We start from the raw sequence: 16,097 nt of genomic DNA on the forward strand, positions 1-16,097 counted from the left end.
GACAAATGTAAAACTCATTCTTGCCTCCACTCCAGACACTGTCTCCATAGATGACTTGGCCTCGCTCGCGGACAAAATCTTGGACATTGCTCCTCCGCACCACTTTCTTATCGCCGTCACATCTTCGATCAGCTCCATAATCTTTCACACCCTGGTATACGTGCATCCCAGAAGCTCATCACAGAAAGATTCGTCTGGCCTAGCATCAATAAAGATGTCCGGAACTGGTCACGTTCCTGCAATCAGTGTCAAGCAGCAAAGATTCACCGCCACACTACAGCACCAATTGGAACGTTTCTTCAACCGGATGCTCGTTTTGATCACCTTCACATTGATCTTGTCGGCCCACTTCCACCATCACAAGGTTTTCGATACCTTCTTACCATCATTGATCGTTTCACTCGTTGGCCTGAAGCAGTTCCTCTCACTGACATCACTGCTGAATCCGTGGCTCGAGCTCTCGTGACACACTGGATCTCTGCCTTTGGTGTTCCTTCCACTATAACAACCGATCGAGGTGCCCAGTTTGAATCCTAGTTGTTCTCTCATCTCACCAAGTCCCTTGGCATCAAGCGAATCCGCACCACCGCTTACCATCCATGCTCCAATGGAATGATAGAACGCTTCCACCGACAGCTGAAAGCCTCCCTCAAAGCCCACCATGATTCAAATAAATGGACTGAACTCCTACCAATCATTCTTCTCGGCATCCGTTCCACTGTCAAAGCTGACTTGAACTGCACACCTGCCCAACTTGTTTATGGTACCACTCTTCGTTTACCTGGACAATTTCTCACAACAACCTCTACACTAGCAGACCTTGATCCAACAAATTATTCTCATCGCCTGGAACACGCAATGCAGACTATCAAGCCAATATCGCCTCGCCTTCAAGTTAGAAAATCACACATTCCATCAGACCTCCATACCTGTACACATGTTTATGTACGCATTGACGCTGTTCGCCAGCCACTACAACCTCCATACACTGGTCCATACAAAGTTCTCACCCGCCATGACAAACATTTTGCTTTAGAGATACGGGGCAAGCGTGAAAACATCAGTCTTGATCGCCTCAAAGTAGCATACCTTGATACCGACATCTTGCCTTCGCTGCATCACGAGGTCGCGCTCTCCTCCGCATCTGTTGAACAAGCACCTCCGAACATTTCCATGCCAGAACATCCCGCACTACCCGCTCCGGACGAACAGTACATTTTCCTGATAGACTCGTATATTGACAGTTCACTTTCTTATATAGCTTGAATATTTTGTTTTGTTTTTTGTAATCTATTAATCGAATGCTTCTCCTCCGCTTGCATTCTAGGGGGGGAGCTATTGTAGCGATAAAGATTTACTCTGTTTATAGTGCTGTTAATTTAAACTGTTTATCTCAGCTTTACATTGCTACATTGCGCCATGCTTACACAGCTTCTCTCGTTTCTTAATCTAGAACTTTCCAACTCCATTACATCATCACTACATCATACCCACACATCCTTCGTCAGCAGATTTTTTTTTAGAGTTAAAGTATAAATAATCGTAGATCAAGTTAGCAAGCTCTCTTGAATTGAAGCAAACAGAACTCGATTTTCTCTACGCGTCTTCTCAACACACCAACGGGTGAGATCGTTTTAATTTACTTTTTGTTAATAGTTCTCAACTGTAGACAAAGGTACGAACTATTAAACATGTGCCAAAACAAAGAATATTGTTTTGTCTAAAGTCAAATTCGAAGCAGGCAAGAAGGCTTTTCCTCTAAAGGAGCAAAGATCTTAAATGAATAAACGGACGAAATGAAGAGTAAAACTTCGTTCTTAAGATTGAAGACATTTTTGTAAATACTTTATTCTTGAGTTTTGAAATTTTATCTTCCTTATGCAAGTAACTATTTTTTTTAAATTTATCATCCTTATGCAAGTACAGTATAATCTGGTTATAACGTACTTTAAGGGACCAGCGTATTAAGTACGTTATATCCGAAGTGCGTTGTAACGAGGGTAAGTAAAAAATGACTAAAACCAAGCACACCTTTTGCCAGGACCAAGCACACCAGTACGTTATATCCAAAAGTACGTAATAACCGAGTACGTTATAACGGGATTCTACTGTAACTATTTCTTTTAATTTATGTGTACTTTAAAGCTTTGTCAATAACAACACGTTGTTGCTGAAAAAATTATTATGAAAGTTTTGAAGGTCGCTGTTCCCCGAAAAAGGTCTATAGCCACTGAGCAAATTCACGTAACGAAAAAAATATTAAAAACATCAAAGATAACAAAAATGATATTAAATGAAAACAGCAATTAATCTTTCCATAATAAATCATTTCAAAGTTTCTGTTGACAAAGAGGATATTGAGGCTGAATCAAGGCCGGGGACAGAAAGGGAGAAAACAGCATGTTTCAAGAAACGAATCCGTATTCTATCATAGTCAGCAAAAAAATTGACAAATCAGGAAAGTTTTGGTTAACAAAAGAGCCTGTTGTATTTTTAAACAGTAAAACTATCAGAAAAAATAACTAGCAAAGTTTTAGATATATAATTTCTTTATTCTAGCTGTTGCTTATGTATTCTTCAAAAGGTATTAGTCTGTTATAGAAACAAGTGAAGACTATTATACAAAATGATACAATGGAAGCTATTGTAATGAATACATATCTTGGTCCCAAATGTTCGTAAATATACGCCACCAACAATGGTGTTGTGATCCCGGAAGTACAACCAGCTAGAGACAGCGCAGCAAGATAAAAACCCTGAGAGAAAACAAAATTGTTTGCTTCAGTCTTCCAAATTTTTTCAACGATCAAAAAAAAAGAATCAGTCTTGCTATATATCAATTATAGATATACTTCTTTTATAGTAACTGTAGATAGGAGAAGTTTTCACGATGTTTATCTTTAATTAAATTGGGCAGTTGAAAGATTATATGTTTTTTGAAAGAGATCTTTTGCCTGAACTGACTCACCACATTAGCAACGATTTTTGTTCAAAAAAGGTTTTGTAAGGTAGTACCTGCTTTCTTGGACCAACAATTTTTGAGTAAAGTCCAAATGTAACTAAATATGGTAATGTGTAGCCAATCAAAGCCATCACTTCAGCAATTATCAATTGCCCAAGGTGTATTTTAGGTGCATTTGTGCACCACTGGTACTTTGCTGGACAACCTTCTTTCAAACGAAATCGGGTCAGATTACCAACTTTGATGTACTCTAAAATTGAGAAGATAGCATTCGGTTATCTTGTTTTTCTGTATAATACAGACATTTAATACTATTGCTGGAATTTGAGGAATGATGGTAGGAAAATTCACGATTAGAAAAGGAAATCGCATCGGAGCTCACCTGTTGTTTGGAGAGTTGGATATGTTTTTCCCCACGGTAAAAAAATGATAAAGCCTACCAATGCAATTGTATATCCTACCAAAATCACTTGCCTTTCACTCATTCTAGATCAAAGCACAAGTCGCAAAACAATTATTTAGAACTTTCGATAAGATGTTATTCAGGATCTAATTTGAAGGCGTGAAAACTTCCTCATTACATGCATTAAATAGAAAAGTTATAAAGATATTTATTTGTACTTTCTGTGTTATTTAGATTGTCAAAAGTAGTTTTCCAATTTTCTCACAAGTTTACCTTAAATCTCGCAAGTTAGGAATGTAATGCAGATTCTTTTTTTATAATAAACAATGGATTTTCTCTTCTTCATTGATAAAAGACCAAGAAATAGGTTGGTAAATTTCAACTTGTAAATGTAAATATAAATTTGTCTATAAATAAGTACTAGAGCGTTACCTTTTAGATGAGCACGTGACAAAAGCAAGTGATATAATTGCAATAGGTCCAAGGGAAGATAACAGGATGCCAGCGTTTAAAACTGCCGCGCGTTTTGTCATTGCTAGTTCATCTGCCATCAGCGGAGCTGTCAGCCTGAAGGGTAAAATGAGCAACAAAAAGTTTAATTTTTGTCATCAGTGCTGAAGTTTCCAGAAAAAGTCAAAGGAGCATTTGCAATAAATTTATTCAAACGTAAAAAGTTTTAAATAGGCGGTACATTTGCTGCATGCTTCAGGAACTTTATAGAACTTGAAAAACCTATCTGACCATTGACACAATGTCGTGAAAATGTGCATGCTTAGTATTTATATCCCTTGTTAAGTGCACATAGTAATCAGGGTACACTTTCAACGAGAATAATTGAGGTGCAAAAACAAATGCAATGTATCATTGATGGAGGATTTGATCTAGTATAGTGGCCTGGCTTTATTCCCAAAAAATGCACAATTTTAAGGATAGTTACGTACAGGCACGAAGCTTGCACTGAAAAAGTGGTTGAGCAACCTGTGCGAATCCAAAGCTTTTCAGAAAGGTACGGTATTGCCTTTAGCCGACATAAGTGCGTATCGCATTTTTTTAGGTGTAGTCATATAATAAGTAATTTTATATGCTTATTTATGTGTTTCCATTTCAATAATCAGAATTCTAAGGTTGAATAGTCTATCATTGCAGAAAAGAACAGAAGGTAAGCTCGAAGAGAAGAAAGGTTATTATGAAACGCCATTTCAAATTCAGGAACTGATAATGCTTCCTTACGTTTCAACTGCTGAAAAGACTATGTAGACGACAAAATTGGAAATTGCAACCAAAATCAGAGCAAAAGTGTCTGGTTTTGGCAAGTCACCTAAAAGAAAGAATGAAGCGAAGAGTCAATTTTTGAATTGTTTGAATTGTTAAGAAGATTTTTATTGACTATATTTTTTTGTGGTGATAAAAGTGTTTTTGACAAAAGCAAACATTTGAGTAACAGTTTCGTCTGAGACTCGCCGGGGTATAAAACGTCAGAACACAGACCGAAAACTCTACGTTATCAAATATATATACCCAGTTGTGGATCGAAATAGGCCAATCAGAAACGCAAGCATGACTGTTGAGATTGCCCAAGCAGTGCCACTTGCGTATTGAAATTATTACCAGCGAAGTCCTAAGGTGAAAACGAACTCCTTCTGTCCACACAATACCGATTTTCTATGATAAAAAAAACTAACAAGACATGAGATTCCGGGGCAGTATTTACTGGAAAAACCAGATTGTGAACAAATTTATAATAGCGACATGTTTCGGATTATTGGCAAAGTTTTGGAACCTACTTACATAAACATGAAAAGACCCGCTTTTGTATAGATAAAAGGAGTTAGTTTTCAACTAAAGCTGAATTCACACTGGACCAGTAACGGTGCGGCGCGTCATCTAGCGTCACCAAGCGTCAAGTCCTGCTTTTCTTCATGCTTTTCACACACGATGCGTCATCTAGTGGCGCGTCATCCTTTCTCCATTGCTGTTAACAGCAAACTTGCAAAATAATCGACATGTTGTAATTTCTTTGCATTGCAAAATCAAGTTGGAAATTTGAGTTTGCTACAGAAGCGGATGAAACGGTAATCTGAAGCTAATATATCAAAAACAGCATCTTGGCCAAAGAAATGAAACATCCTGTGTACTTCAATTAGTGTCGTGAGGTTTCTTCGACAATTCGATTCGATTGGTTGGCCTATGTTTTGACAGGAAGAGGTTCTCTTCAAGCATCCATTAGAGAACCCAAACCTTTATGGATATCAAAGATTTGAAAGGTTTACTACAAATAGTTAAATGTCTGGTTTTACGAATTCATGGGGTTTTTCTTCCTGTTGAAATTCCACATTTTAAAATTACACATTTTAATTTTATGAATGCTCCTCATATTTACATGAATTAAATCCCTCGCCAGTACACCTTTGGAAGGTATTGAAAGCTTAACGGGAATGATTGAAATACTTTTTACAAGAACGGAGAATACAATGACTGAACTTCATTGTTGAATTGAAAATCGACTGCAAAACTTTAAAGACAGAGACTCAAAAACGAATAGTACTGTTACTTATGATAAACTAATAAATGTAATTTGTTTTTGTTGCTGTCTTAACTTCGTTTCCTTATGCTTTATTCAGAGAGACTCCTTAAAATATACTTCATTGTACAAGCTACACAGAATTATAATGGTCTATTTCAGAAGCTTCTTGTTTATGTTTCTGGCTGTCATTATTCTCCTAGTTTTCTATTGTTCTGAAGCCTCACTGAGATCAAAGTTAAATTTGTTTAACATTTACGCTAAGGGACGCGTGGCTGAAAAAAACTTGCTGCGTGCGCATAGCTGCCTAAAATGCTAACCATAATTGGTCAGCGTCATCCCATGACACGTCCAACAGGCAAGCGGCACTGATTGGGCAACCTTAACCATCATGTGCACGCGTTTCTGATTGGCATATTTCGATCCACAACTGAGTATATTTCCTAGCTCAGAGATTTCGGTCTGTGTCCAGACCTTTGAAACCTTGCAGAGTGTCAGATGAGAAGCTTCAGTGTACTCAAGTGCTTGCTTTTTCAAAGCCATTTTAAAGATAATTATAGTAATCTAATGATGATTGATGATGATCTAGTAATAAAATCAGAATCACTATCATTGAAATTTAGGGGAAAATATGCTATTTTAATATTTGTTTTTAGTAAAGCAGTCATTACGATAAATCCAGAAAACTTAACAATTGATACTAAGTAAATAATTAAACATGATTTCTTCTCTTACTAGCCTGTTTTCGTCTCGTTGTCGCTGGTTAAGTTGTACTCTTTAAATAAAATCAATACAGAGCTGAAACTGATAATTTGCAAAACCATTCCGAGCCAGCCAGGAGCGTTGAAGGCGTCTAGGATGATAAACGAATGACGATATTCTTTTTTGAGAATGAATGCCAGAACAGCTTGTAGCCCTGAAACAGAAAATTCATCATTATTGAATTTTAAGAGCATATGAATGTTAAAGGTAATGTGTCCATATAAAAGGACTGCGTATACCCAACTTGTCAAGCTACCCATCAAAATAACGGTTTCAGATTGGTTAGTATTCTTGCGATGCAAAACTGCTAACATGAAAAGCTAACCTCGCAGCAGTATCGATAAACAAAACGATCGTAGTGGCTAGGGCGATGACATGAAAAATCACATGTTTCTAAAAACCTTCGCAGAGTTGCTTGCTTTAGCTGGACACATTACCTTTAAACATGCTTATTGTATAAAATGCTGTTCCAAATCAAATCAGGTCACTCCCATATCCCGTTGCAAAATTTATGTACACATATGTTTGTTTTTATAAAATGATTTTTCTTCCTGAATTCGAATTGTTCTAGACGAAATTCAAGCTTACATTGTTTTCGTTATAAAAGATGTGTGTGATAAGCAAATATAGTTAAAATGTGTCGTGAAATTTGACATTCTTGAGTTTTACCGAAACAGAGTTTTCCCACAACGAATCGGCTTTCGTTGATAACTCATATTTCATATTAAATTTTTTTAAGGAGGGTTGCCCTTCAAAAAGTTGATTTTCAAGGAGCTCTCTGACAAAAGATATTAGTTACAATATAATTAAAATAAAGAAACCGCTATTAACCTTTTAATTTCACTCAAATTTTCAAATCTGATCCAAAAAATGTTGCAAACAAGTAAATGCCGATTTCTGTCAATACTAATTTTTTCCAGAATTTTGGAAAAGACTGTGCATGACCAACTTTTGTTTCAACCCATACTTACAAAAAACCAAGCTGCTTTTCGCAAAATGTATTCAACACTATCATCCCTGATAAACAGTACTGACTCCTGGTACTCACCATGGACAAAAAAGGAGTGAATCTAGCTATTTTTCTCAACCTTAAAAGAGCATTTGATGCAGTCCACCACACCATGTCAATAGCAAACTAGGGAAACATGGTGTAAGAGGAACAACTGGCGACTGGTTTACATCATATTTCCAAAATAGGATACAGCTTTGTACAGTAAACAGGCTAGAACTGTAAATTGTGGCATTCCTCAGGGATCGTGTCTTGGTCCACTCCTGTTCATAATCTACCTGAATGATTTCGAATTATGTCTAGAGCAATCCAAAGCCAGCATGTACGTGGATGATATACATTTTACGATAACATCTTATGATTTCCAAAATCTATTTCAGAATGCGGAAAGAGAGCTTCTCAAGATTTCATAATGAAAAAATATTAAAAAACTGACTATCAATCCTAAGAAAACTGAATAAATTTTAATGATCATCCTCGAAAAGTCATCAAAAGGATGTTTCTGAACTGCTTATAGTAAACAACTCAGAAAAAAGAGCGTAAAGCAAACAAAATCACTTGGTTTAATAGTGGAAGGAGGTTTGAACTGGAAACAACACTTTAAAATTGTTAAAGAGAAGGTTCGTGGAGATCTTTCATCTCTTAAAAAAACTGAAAAACCTTCTGCCTCAAAAACAGCTAGATGATATACATCGGACCTTTAGAAATGTCGCTTGCGCCATGCAAATGTAATTTTGGGAATTATTACTAGTTCTAAAATAAAGTTCCTGCAAAATCTACAAGACCGAAGCTTTCACTATTCAGGTCTCACTGCGTGGAACAGCATCCGTATCTCAATCATTGAATTGCTAAGTCTTCCGCAGTTCATATTTATGATAAAGAGAATATTAAAATCATACTTCAAGAGCTGAAGTTTAATCAAAACACGACTTCCTGGAAGAGCAGTAAATAGGCCCTACATAGCTGAATCTAACACCGACGAGGCAGTTTTTAAAAAATCGATAAAGAATTCATGCGTCTAATTTCAATATCAAAAATTTTCTGGAATAGAGGTTCAAAGTACGAGTACTTGCAGCATACCGTTCACGAGGATAATTAAGTCTTTCGGTCTTTGTTCTGACGTTTTATATACACTGAAAAGTGTGAGATGACATGATCTATTTGCTTTGCCTTAGCAAATATTTCCATTCATTGATTAAGAAAAATACTTCCAGAAGTACATGCTTTCTGCCACTATAGAAAACGAGTTACTCTTGATCAAATTTTTGTTCTATTGTTTTCTACGTTGGTGATTCTTTAATCCATTAGTATTGTAGAGGTCATATTTTAAAGGCAGTGTGTCAATACAGATTGCATTTGCTTGTACGTTTTTTGAAACTGCAAATAAAATGCTGACATCAATCAAGATTTCCTTGACCTGATTGGTTGTGACCATTCTACCTCTACTTTCATTGGTTAAAACTGAGTTTCACGAAAGCCTGCTACAGTATAAAATTAATATGAAATTATAATAAAAAATTAATAAAAAAATAACAAAATAATACTTATAACTTATATAAAACTAAAAAATTCACTGATAATTATAACATCCTAATCTTGTAGTGCTACTTGCACTGTACTAAAATTGTACTGTTAGGTTATACTTCACTTACATAAAACTTATAGTTTTTACCTATTATAAGTAAACTTAAAAATACCAATTGTTTATATGATCATTTCTTTTTATCAGATCAGCCAAATTTTTTAGCGTCGAATAAGTAAAATATGAATAAGTTCTAGGGATTTTTTTCTTGCTACAAGGAACAAAGTTTTCTAATAGCCATTAAGAAAAGCTCCTTGTTTTTGTTTCAGGGTGTACTCGTTCTATAAGCTTTGAACGCATTTACTTTTAACATGCTGTGATGCGTAGCTGGAAAAACGTGTGCGCATGGCTGAAGCAAATCAAATGCTAACCATATTGGTCAACGCTATGACACTCCTCAACTTAGCTGGGTGAGTGTGAATGTAGCAACTTTTTGAGAAATGATTATGCTCATCTTTCTCCGCGTTTTACGGAAGTCTATTTTTCAGCTTTCGAAAAAAGTTTCAGCAATTATCTTAGATGGTTCTGCTCAAAGTGTCAAGTGTTTCCTGTACGCTAAAATTAAGCCCTGTTTATACTTCAACTTTTAACCTGGGTTAACGCTAACCTGGGTTAAACCCAGGTTGAACCAACTTTCGTTTACACTAAATTTGCAACATAGTCTAGTGTAAACGCAAAATTGGGTTGATCCCAGGTTAGATTCGTCACGCATGGGCTTCGTTGTGAAGGACGCTTTCTGGTACATGAATCTAGCTGTTGCTGGATGTCTTCGTCCGCCCACATTTCGATTAACGACATGACTTCATCGTCGCCCCATAGTTTACCTCTTTCAACTCTTGTTTCATTCATCTTCAAGATATGCTGCTTTAATTTGAAAGACCGTTTTGCACGAGCGTTCCCAATGAATTTGTTTTGACTTTGTGTTTAGCGCCATTCATGTTTCAAAAGGCGCATGCGCGAATTAGATCGTTAACCTGGGTTCAACCCAGGTTTGCATTTACACTGCATTTCGAAGCTCTTATCCTGGGGTCAACCTAGGCTCAACCCACCTCCAGAGTGGGGTTGACTTTACCCAGGTTCAACCCAGGTTAGCTGCATTTACACTACAAAATTTCTAACCCAGGTTAATGTTAACCAAGGTTCAACCCAGGTTGAAAGTTTTAGTGTAAACAGGGCTGTAATCTCTTCAATCCATCAAAATTTTGTGCATTTTCTGTAATGGATAAGCAGCACTGTCTTTTCATTTTAAACTTACTTTGCTTGTGATACATAACAAAGCTCGTCCTTTTAACTTAGTTGAAATAAAGACTAAAAATTTACCTGGCCCAACTGCATATCCAAATGCGTAAACTGTGAAAAGGGAAGCAAAGATAATCTTTTTTTCCTTCAAAGTTGATGAATGTGCCAAGACAGTGCGACAGACAACAGCTTGACCTAGTAATAAAATAATGACACTATTTACTAGAGAAAATAGTATAAGAATTTTAAAAGGATATAGGCACCTTTCAGTTTGATATGGGTTATGCAAAATATTTATGGAATAGAATACAATGAATAGTCTCTGTAATTTGATAATTGAGTTTACAGATAATGAATAATCAATAGCTATGTTCGTCTTTTTTGGAAAAAAATTTGCTTCAACACACTAGAGAAAAGCCGTATAAAGTCATTCTGGCTTAGTGAAGCGTGACTATGCCTTTTTGATGTAGACAACAGACCCAAGAGTGTTATGGACACAAACAACTTTCACAGTCGAAAGCTCTCTCCTACTTGAGGAAAGTACTAAGATACTGCTCGGTAAGCAGCTTGTCCCCATGTCGTGAAAACTACCTTTGAAAGCTTGGTAGAAACCAATGCAAATAGAATACGTTTAAATGGAAATTGTTTTTGAAGTGTTAGAAATGCAAAACTTTCGCACCATTAGACAAACCAGTTACAAATCGTGCCGCTATAAGCATTGCTAGTCCATTGCTTCCAGGAAATGCTGCTGCAAGAACATGCAAACAATCTCCAGAGAATTTGATCAGGATGCAGGCAAGAAGAGGCGCGCGGGCTCCATAGGTGCGATGCCATGCACTAAAAGTAAACACACCAATTAAATGCCCGAGATTATAGCCACCATTGGCAATACCAAGATACCATGGTTTCACCAGCTGATCAAGCTAAAAGAGGGGATGAACAAGAAACAAATGTAAACGTACAAAAATGTATACGACTTGAGGCAAAGTAGCAAAGACAAAGAACAAGGTGTTTTCTGCAAAAGTATGTTTCCTCTTGAACTTATACACTGATAAGAACGATACTGAATATCAATAATTCGAAAACATTTTTTTTGCAATTAATGAATTATTGCAAAGATTTGCTCGAATTCAGAAGTTTCAATGCCAAAGATAAAAATCTTCAGGTTATATCCTTTGACTTTTGAAAAGATTGTGCTCATCTTAAATAAGTATAATTTTAACCATACCTTTTTCATATAGGGCCAGAGTGATGGCATTGTAATTGTATACGCTGCAAAGAGTAAAATTTTGGAAATTTTGTTTCAGTAAATTTATTTCTTTCTTTTCGACATTTAAAGCATTTTCAAGTAACAGCATAAAAGAAATCATGGTTTTTAAAATATTACTGATAAAATGTTATCGTATTTTCAGCGTCGGAATGAAAGTGGGAAAAAGAGTAAGCAATTTGCAATGTTCCATTGAAAGTAAAGCTTTGTTTAAAATGCTTATTCAAAGTTTCAGAAACATTAGTTGAATGGCTCAAATTCTCTCACCTATTGCACCAAAGAAGGAAATCAAGTAGATGACACGCATTGACCTTTGTCTTAGCTTGTGATCTTCAGGCATCTCAACATCTTCATTGCTAGATATCTCGCTTAACCGGGATTCATCATGTAAATGTCTGAAGATCAAGTAGAATTTTTAAGATATGATGCCAAGATTAACTAGCACCTTTTGGGACAGCATGTAATAGATTACGTATGAAAAATGCCTTTTTACTATGTTTAGAAATGTGAAATATCAAGTAATACCAATGTTATTGGAACATAAATCTTAAGATTAACGATCATTTTTTATAACTGCCAACTAAAACTGAACTTCAACCTTAAAGAATTAAGAGGCGTTTCTTAAAAAGTGAATAACCAGAAGACTTACATGGTAAGAAAAACCAGTTGCTTATTCTTAAACAGACCATTTAAAATCTTTTTATATCATCAATAATGAGAATACTTCATCATAATTAAAAAATTCAAGTAAAAATCCCATGAAATTTATTTCTACAGAGATGACTGACATTGCAAAGCAAGGAAAAAAATCCGTATTGAAAAAATTTGAAACCTTTCCGCTACAATGGCTTTTTTCCTTTCATACACAAACCAATGATATTGAGTGTCAGTTGAATTGTCAATCAATGTAATAGTGCTTTTTCAATCAAGAAAAATGTTGTCAATGAGCGAATTTAATAAAAAAAATTCCTTCTCTCCGTGCACCTTTCATTTTTGTTCATTAAAGGCTCTTCCTCCATGATAAAAAATTCTTTCTCTTTGTCTGTCTTGTTTAGTCAACTGCATTCGGCTGGTGCAATGTAACCTGTTGAAAGAGATATTCATTCCATCAAAACGATAGCCAAAGTGTTTCAGAGAACTGAATACGACACTGGAACTGAATAGATAATGGAAAAATATTTGAAAAAAAAATGTTTCAATTGCACAAATATCAAATAGTCATGACAAGTTTCGTACTACTTTTATTCTACAAATCTGCTGACAAATTTTCTTGAACTAGTATTTTCCGAAATTGCCATTCCAAAATTTTTATGATAATCACAAATTGCTGTAGGCTTGAATTATTCCCCCCTCATAAAAGTAATGTCGACTTTTGGAAAGTTTAGATGATTGCATTGAAGCTCCTTAACATGTAATAATTCGTCAGCCATGGTTTGTGGGAATTAAAAAGAAATTCCCAGTACGCTGACTAAAACTAGCAGATTACCGGAGTTATTAGGAATATCTTTCTTTTGCCCATCTTTTACCGATCTCTTTCGCTCGTCCCATTCCTGATCCAATTTCGAATACACTCTTAAGCAAAATCAAACAACAGTAATTTCTGACGTTCTAGCCTCACTGCAATCAAGAAACAACTTTTTCCTGTTAGACAGTCTTTAAGAAACGAATTAATGTTTTAACAACAAACGGAAAAAAACAGCACAGCGATAAAGTGACTGGAGGTTTGCAAAATTACAGAAATTATAAGTACTGAGTAACCACTTACGATTAATGTTTTATTTTGGCTGTTTTGCTATTCTATTTTGGCCTTCAGGTCAATCTCAAAACTCACCACATCGGAACAAGCCTGCTTTTAACAGTTCTTTGTATATCAAACCAGATGAGAAATATTGCCCTCCCGGATTTCCCTGGATATTTCATGGATAACTTTGCTTCATTGCCTTTCTAATAATGTGGTTTTTAGTAGATGAAAAGCAAAAGAATCAATCTAATTAACAGCCAAAGTTTCATTTCAAATGTTTCGTTTTAAACTGTCAAATTTGACAAATGATATTCCTGAGTCTAATATCAGCAGAATTCGCACCTTCCATCTCCCTTTCCCACCACCTCTCCCAAATAGATATACAAAGAGAAGGGAGGCAATACCCTTTCCATCAAAATCCTTTAACAGGTTTTACGCAGAATCAAATTTAGAATAAAACAATCTGAAAGAGTTTCATGTTTGGTTATGGTTTTGTTACCATAGGTCCCTTTGGTCTACCATTCCCGAAGGAAGTTAGCATAGTTTTATATTTGTTCCCGTCTCAATGTTAAGTGACGGCGTCGAGTTTTTCGATTCATCCTGCAAATCTGTGGCTTAGATAAGATGCCTTTGTCATTTCAATAGAATGGAAAATACCACAAAGTTAACATGGAACAAAAAACTAATCAAATGCAGAAAATAATTTCTTGGCGATTTTGGTTTCTTTTTTCCAAAGCTCATTGTTGTGACTGTGTGACATTATTCTATGTTTTGCTGTCTAGCTGGGTACCATTTTTGAGGTATGAACTTGAGACCGGGTCGTGATTAAGTTTTTATTGATATCTATGAATACCAACAGTCAAAATGTGTTTTTTCCTTGAGAAAGACCTGTGATATATGTTCAAAATTTCATAACTGTGTGACAGGATAGGTTTGACTTTTCCATGATGTTCCTATCCACACCTTGATTCAGTCGAAACGGAGAGCCCTACCAACTATTTTAGTCCAGAGGCACAAGAGGGAGCATTGCCGACCGAGGAAGAACTTTACCGAACCAACTCATTCTAAACCAGTAGTAGATCCGAATCTGGATATTGATCGGGCGGGAGAGGACGCTTTTCTGTGACACTGGCGTTTTGTCCATAAACGGGGAAACACCCTGTGAATGAGCTAACAATGGTCAACAGACAAGGAACTTTACCAAAACAAATTTTTCTACATCGGTTTTAGTAGAGAATTCGAGCCAGAATGTCGATCGAGCGGGAGAGGTTACGTTTCCGAAATACAGGGGGTCTTGTCCAAAACTTGGACGCAGCTTGTGAATGCGCTGTCAAAGACTACCCTAGCTGGAACGTCTCCAAGCCAACTTTTCCAGACAAGTGTTTAGTGCACAATTAAAAATGAAATGTTGATTAGATGGGAAATGATGCTTTTCAGAAATACAAAAGGCTTTGTCAAAAACTGGGATGAATTCTCTGAATGTCTTATGAATAGATCAAGTTGTTTTTCTTATCCACGTTTAACAAAAATATTATCTCCAGTAGGCCTAGAGAAGCACTGCTGTCAGCACTAGGGAGATTGACTTAGAGAGAGGGACGAAATATATGGTAATTTTGCTAGGAAAAGGGATTTGGCTACGTGCTGACACCAGTGCTATTTTATGTTCTTTCTTTTAAAGCTTTTATCGCTTTACGTTTGTTTATTCTCATTAGATTCCTACTACATTCATTAGGAAAATTCAAATGTATTTTTGTGCTATGCTAGGTCATTACACTAAAATTTGAAACTCTAAAGCTATAATTTTCATGACGTTTCATTAAATAATTTATATTCAAACTTCGCTTGTGTGACAACCTATATCAAAGCAAACAAATGAGTATTCAAAAGCGTCAGGCGATATATACAGTTTATTTAATTGACAATCTATGTGCTTTAACTCTTGTACGGATCTTTTATGAATAGCTACTTCTTATACTTTTGTTATCGACCTTAATCCTAATACCACGTCAGGCTCCAGCTTTCTTGCCTCTCCATAATTTCTTCACTGTCGCGAAAATTACAACTGTTATATGAGCTGATATAATTTATGGCTGAATTTAAAAACGCAGCAATTTGATTTCTTGTTTTACTCCAATTGAATCTGTTCAGGTATTCACTAGTTGCATCTTTTAACGCCCAAGCAGCTTCTTGGATGCTTTTAATATAAACATTATACTAACGTCTTTTGAGAACAGACGACTTTTCAGGCTACCTTCAATTGTCAAGAAAGCATGATTCTGTACTTAAGTACTGTATATTATTAAGGAAATATATTAAGCTGCAAAGTGGAAACTAACATTTCAATTGTGAATAAAACATGAACGAAATATTATTTTCACAATTGCTGACCATATTTGAACTTGCCGTATCTTAAAGAATAAACTGTGAAATTTTGGTTTCAGTATCTTGCATAGTTTCAGTTAAAATTGCATTCATACAAAGATAAAGCAAGATTTTCAATATACTCTCAAATATATTAATTATCAACAGACTATTACCATTAGATAGGACAAACTCTTCACAATTTTTAGCTTTGTTTAAGTTGGCAGTTGATAGCTTACGTGTTATTTTG

At 35.8% G+C, this 16,097-nt stretch overlaps 2 protein-coding genes across 3 annotated transcripts; one reads left to right on the plus strand and one right to left on the minus strand.

The window, feature by feature from the left end:
• The first annotated feature begins 612 nt into the window (after nt 1-612).
• LOC148958481 (uncharacterized) lies at nt 613-1,266 on the plus strand. Its single transcript, XM_089112848.1, has one exon. The coding sequence runs from the start codon at nt 613-615 to the stop codon at nt 1,264-1,266; it is 654 nt and encodes a 217-aa protein (XP_088968974.1).
• Nucleotides 1,267-2,317: 1,051 nt separating this feature from the next.
• LOC135685129 (major facilitator superfamily domain-containing protein 8-like) lies at nt 2,318-15,635 on the minus strand. 2 transcript variants are annotated; one of them, XM_089112821.1, is made up of 12 exons: nt 13,511-15,634; nt 12,730-12,829; nt 12,013-12,140; nt 11,707-11,750; nt 11,158-11,401; nt 10,560-10,673; nt 6,626-6,802; nt 4,596-4,683; nt 3,798-3,932; nt 3,345-3,448; nt 3,016-3,212; nt 2,318-2,756 (listed from the first exon to the last, which is right to left on the minus strand). In XM_089112821.1, the coding sequence occupies exons 2-12, from the start codon at nt 12,762-12,764 to the stop codon at nt 2,556-2,558; spliced, it is 1,467 nt and encodes a 488-aa protein (XP_088968947.1). In that variant the 5' UTR covers nt 12,765-12,829; nt 13,511-15,634; the 3' UTR covers nt 2,318-2,555. The 2 variants fall into 2 exon arrangements, with proteins under 2 accessions (XP_088968947.1, XP_065057015.2); XM_065200943.2 differs by lacking the exons at nt 2,318-2,756; nt 3,345-3,448 and having other exon boundaries at nt 3,067-3,212; nt 13,511-15,635.
• Between the last annotated feature and the right edge of the window lie 462 nt (nt 15,636-16,097).

Source organism: Rhopilema esculentum, chromosome 15, assembly GCF_057945365.1.
Source record: "Rhopilema esculentum isolate cy_ngs chromosome 15, ASM5794536v1, whole genome shotgun sequence".
NCBI lineage: Eukaryota > Metazoa > Cnidaria > Scyphozoa > Rhizostomeae > Rhizostomatidae > Rhopilema > Rhopilema esculentum.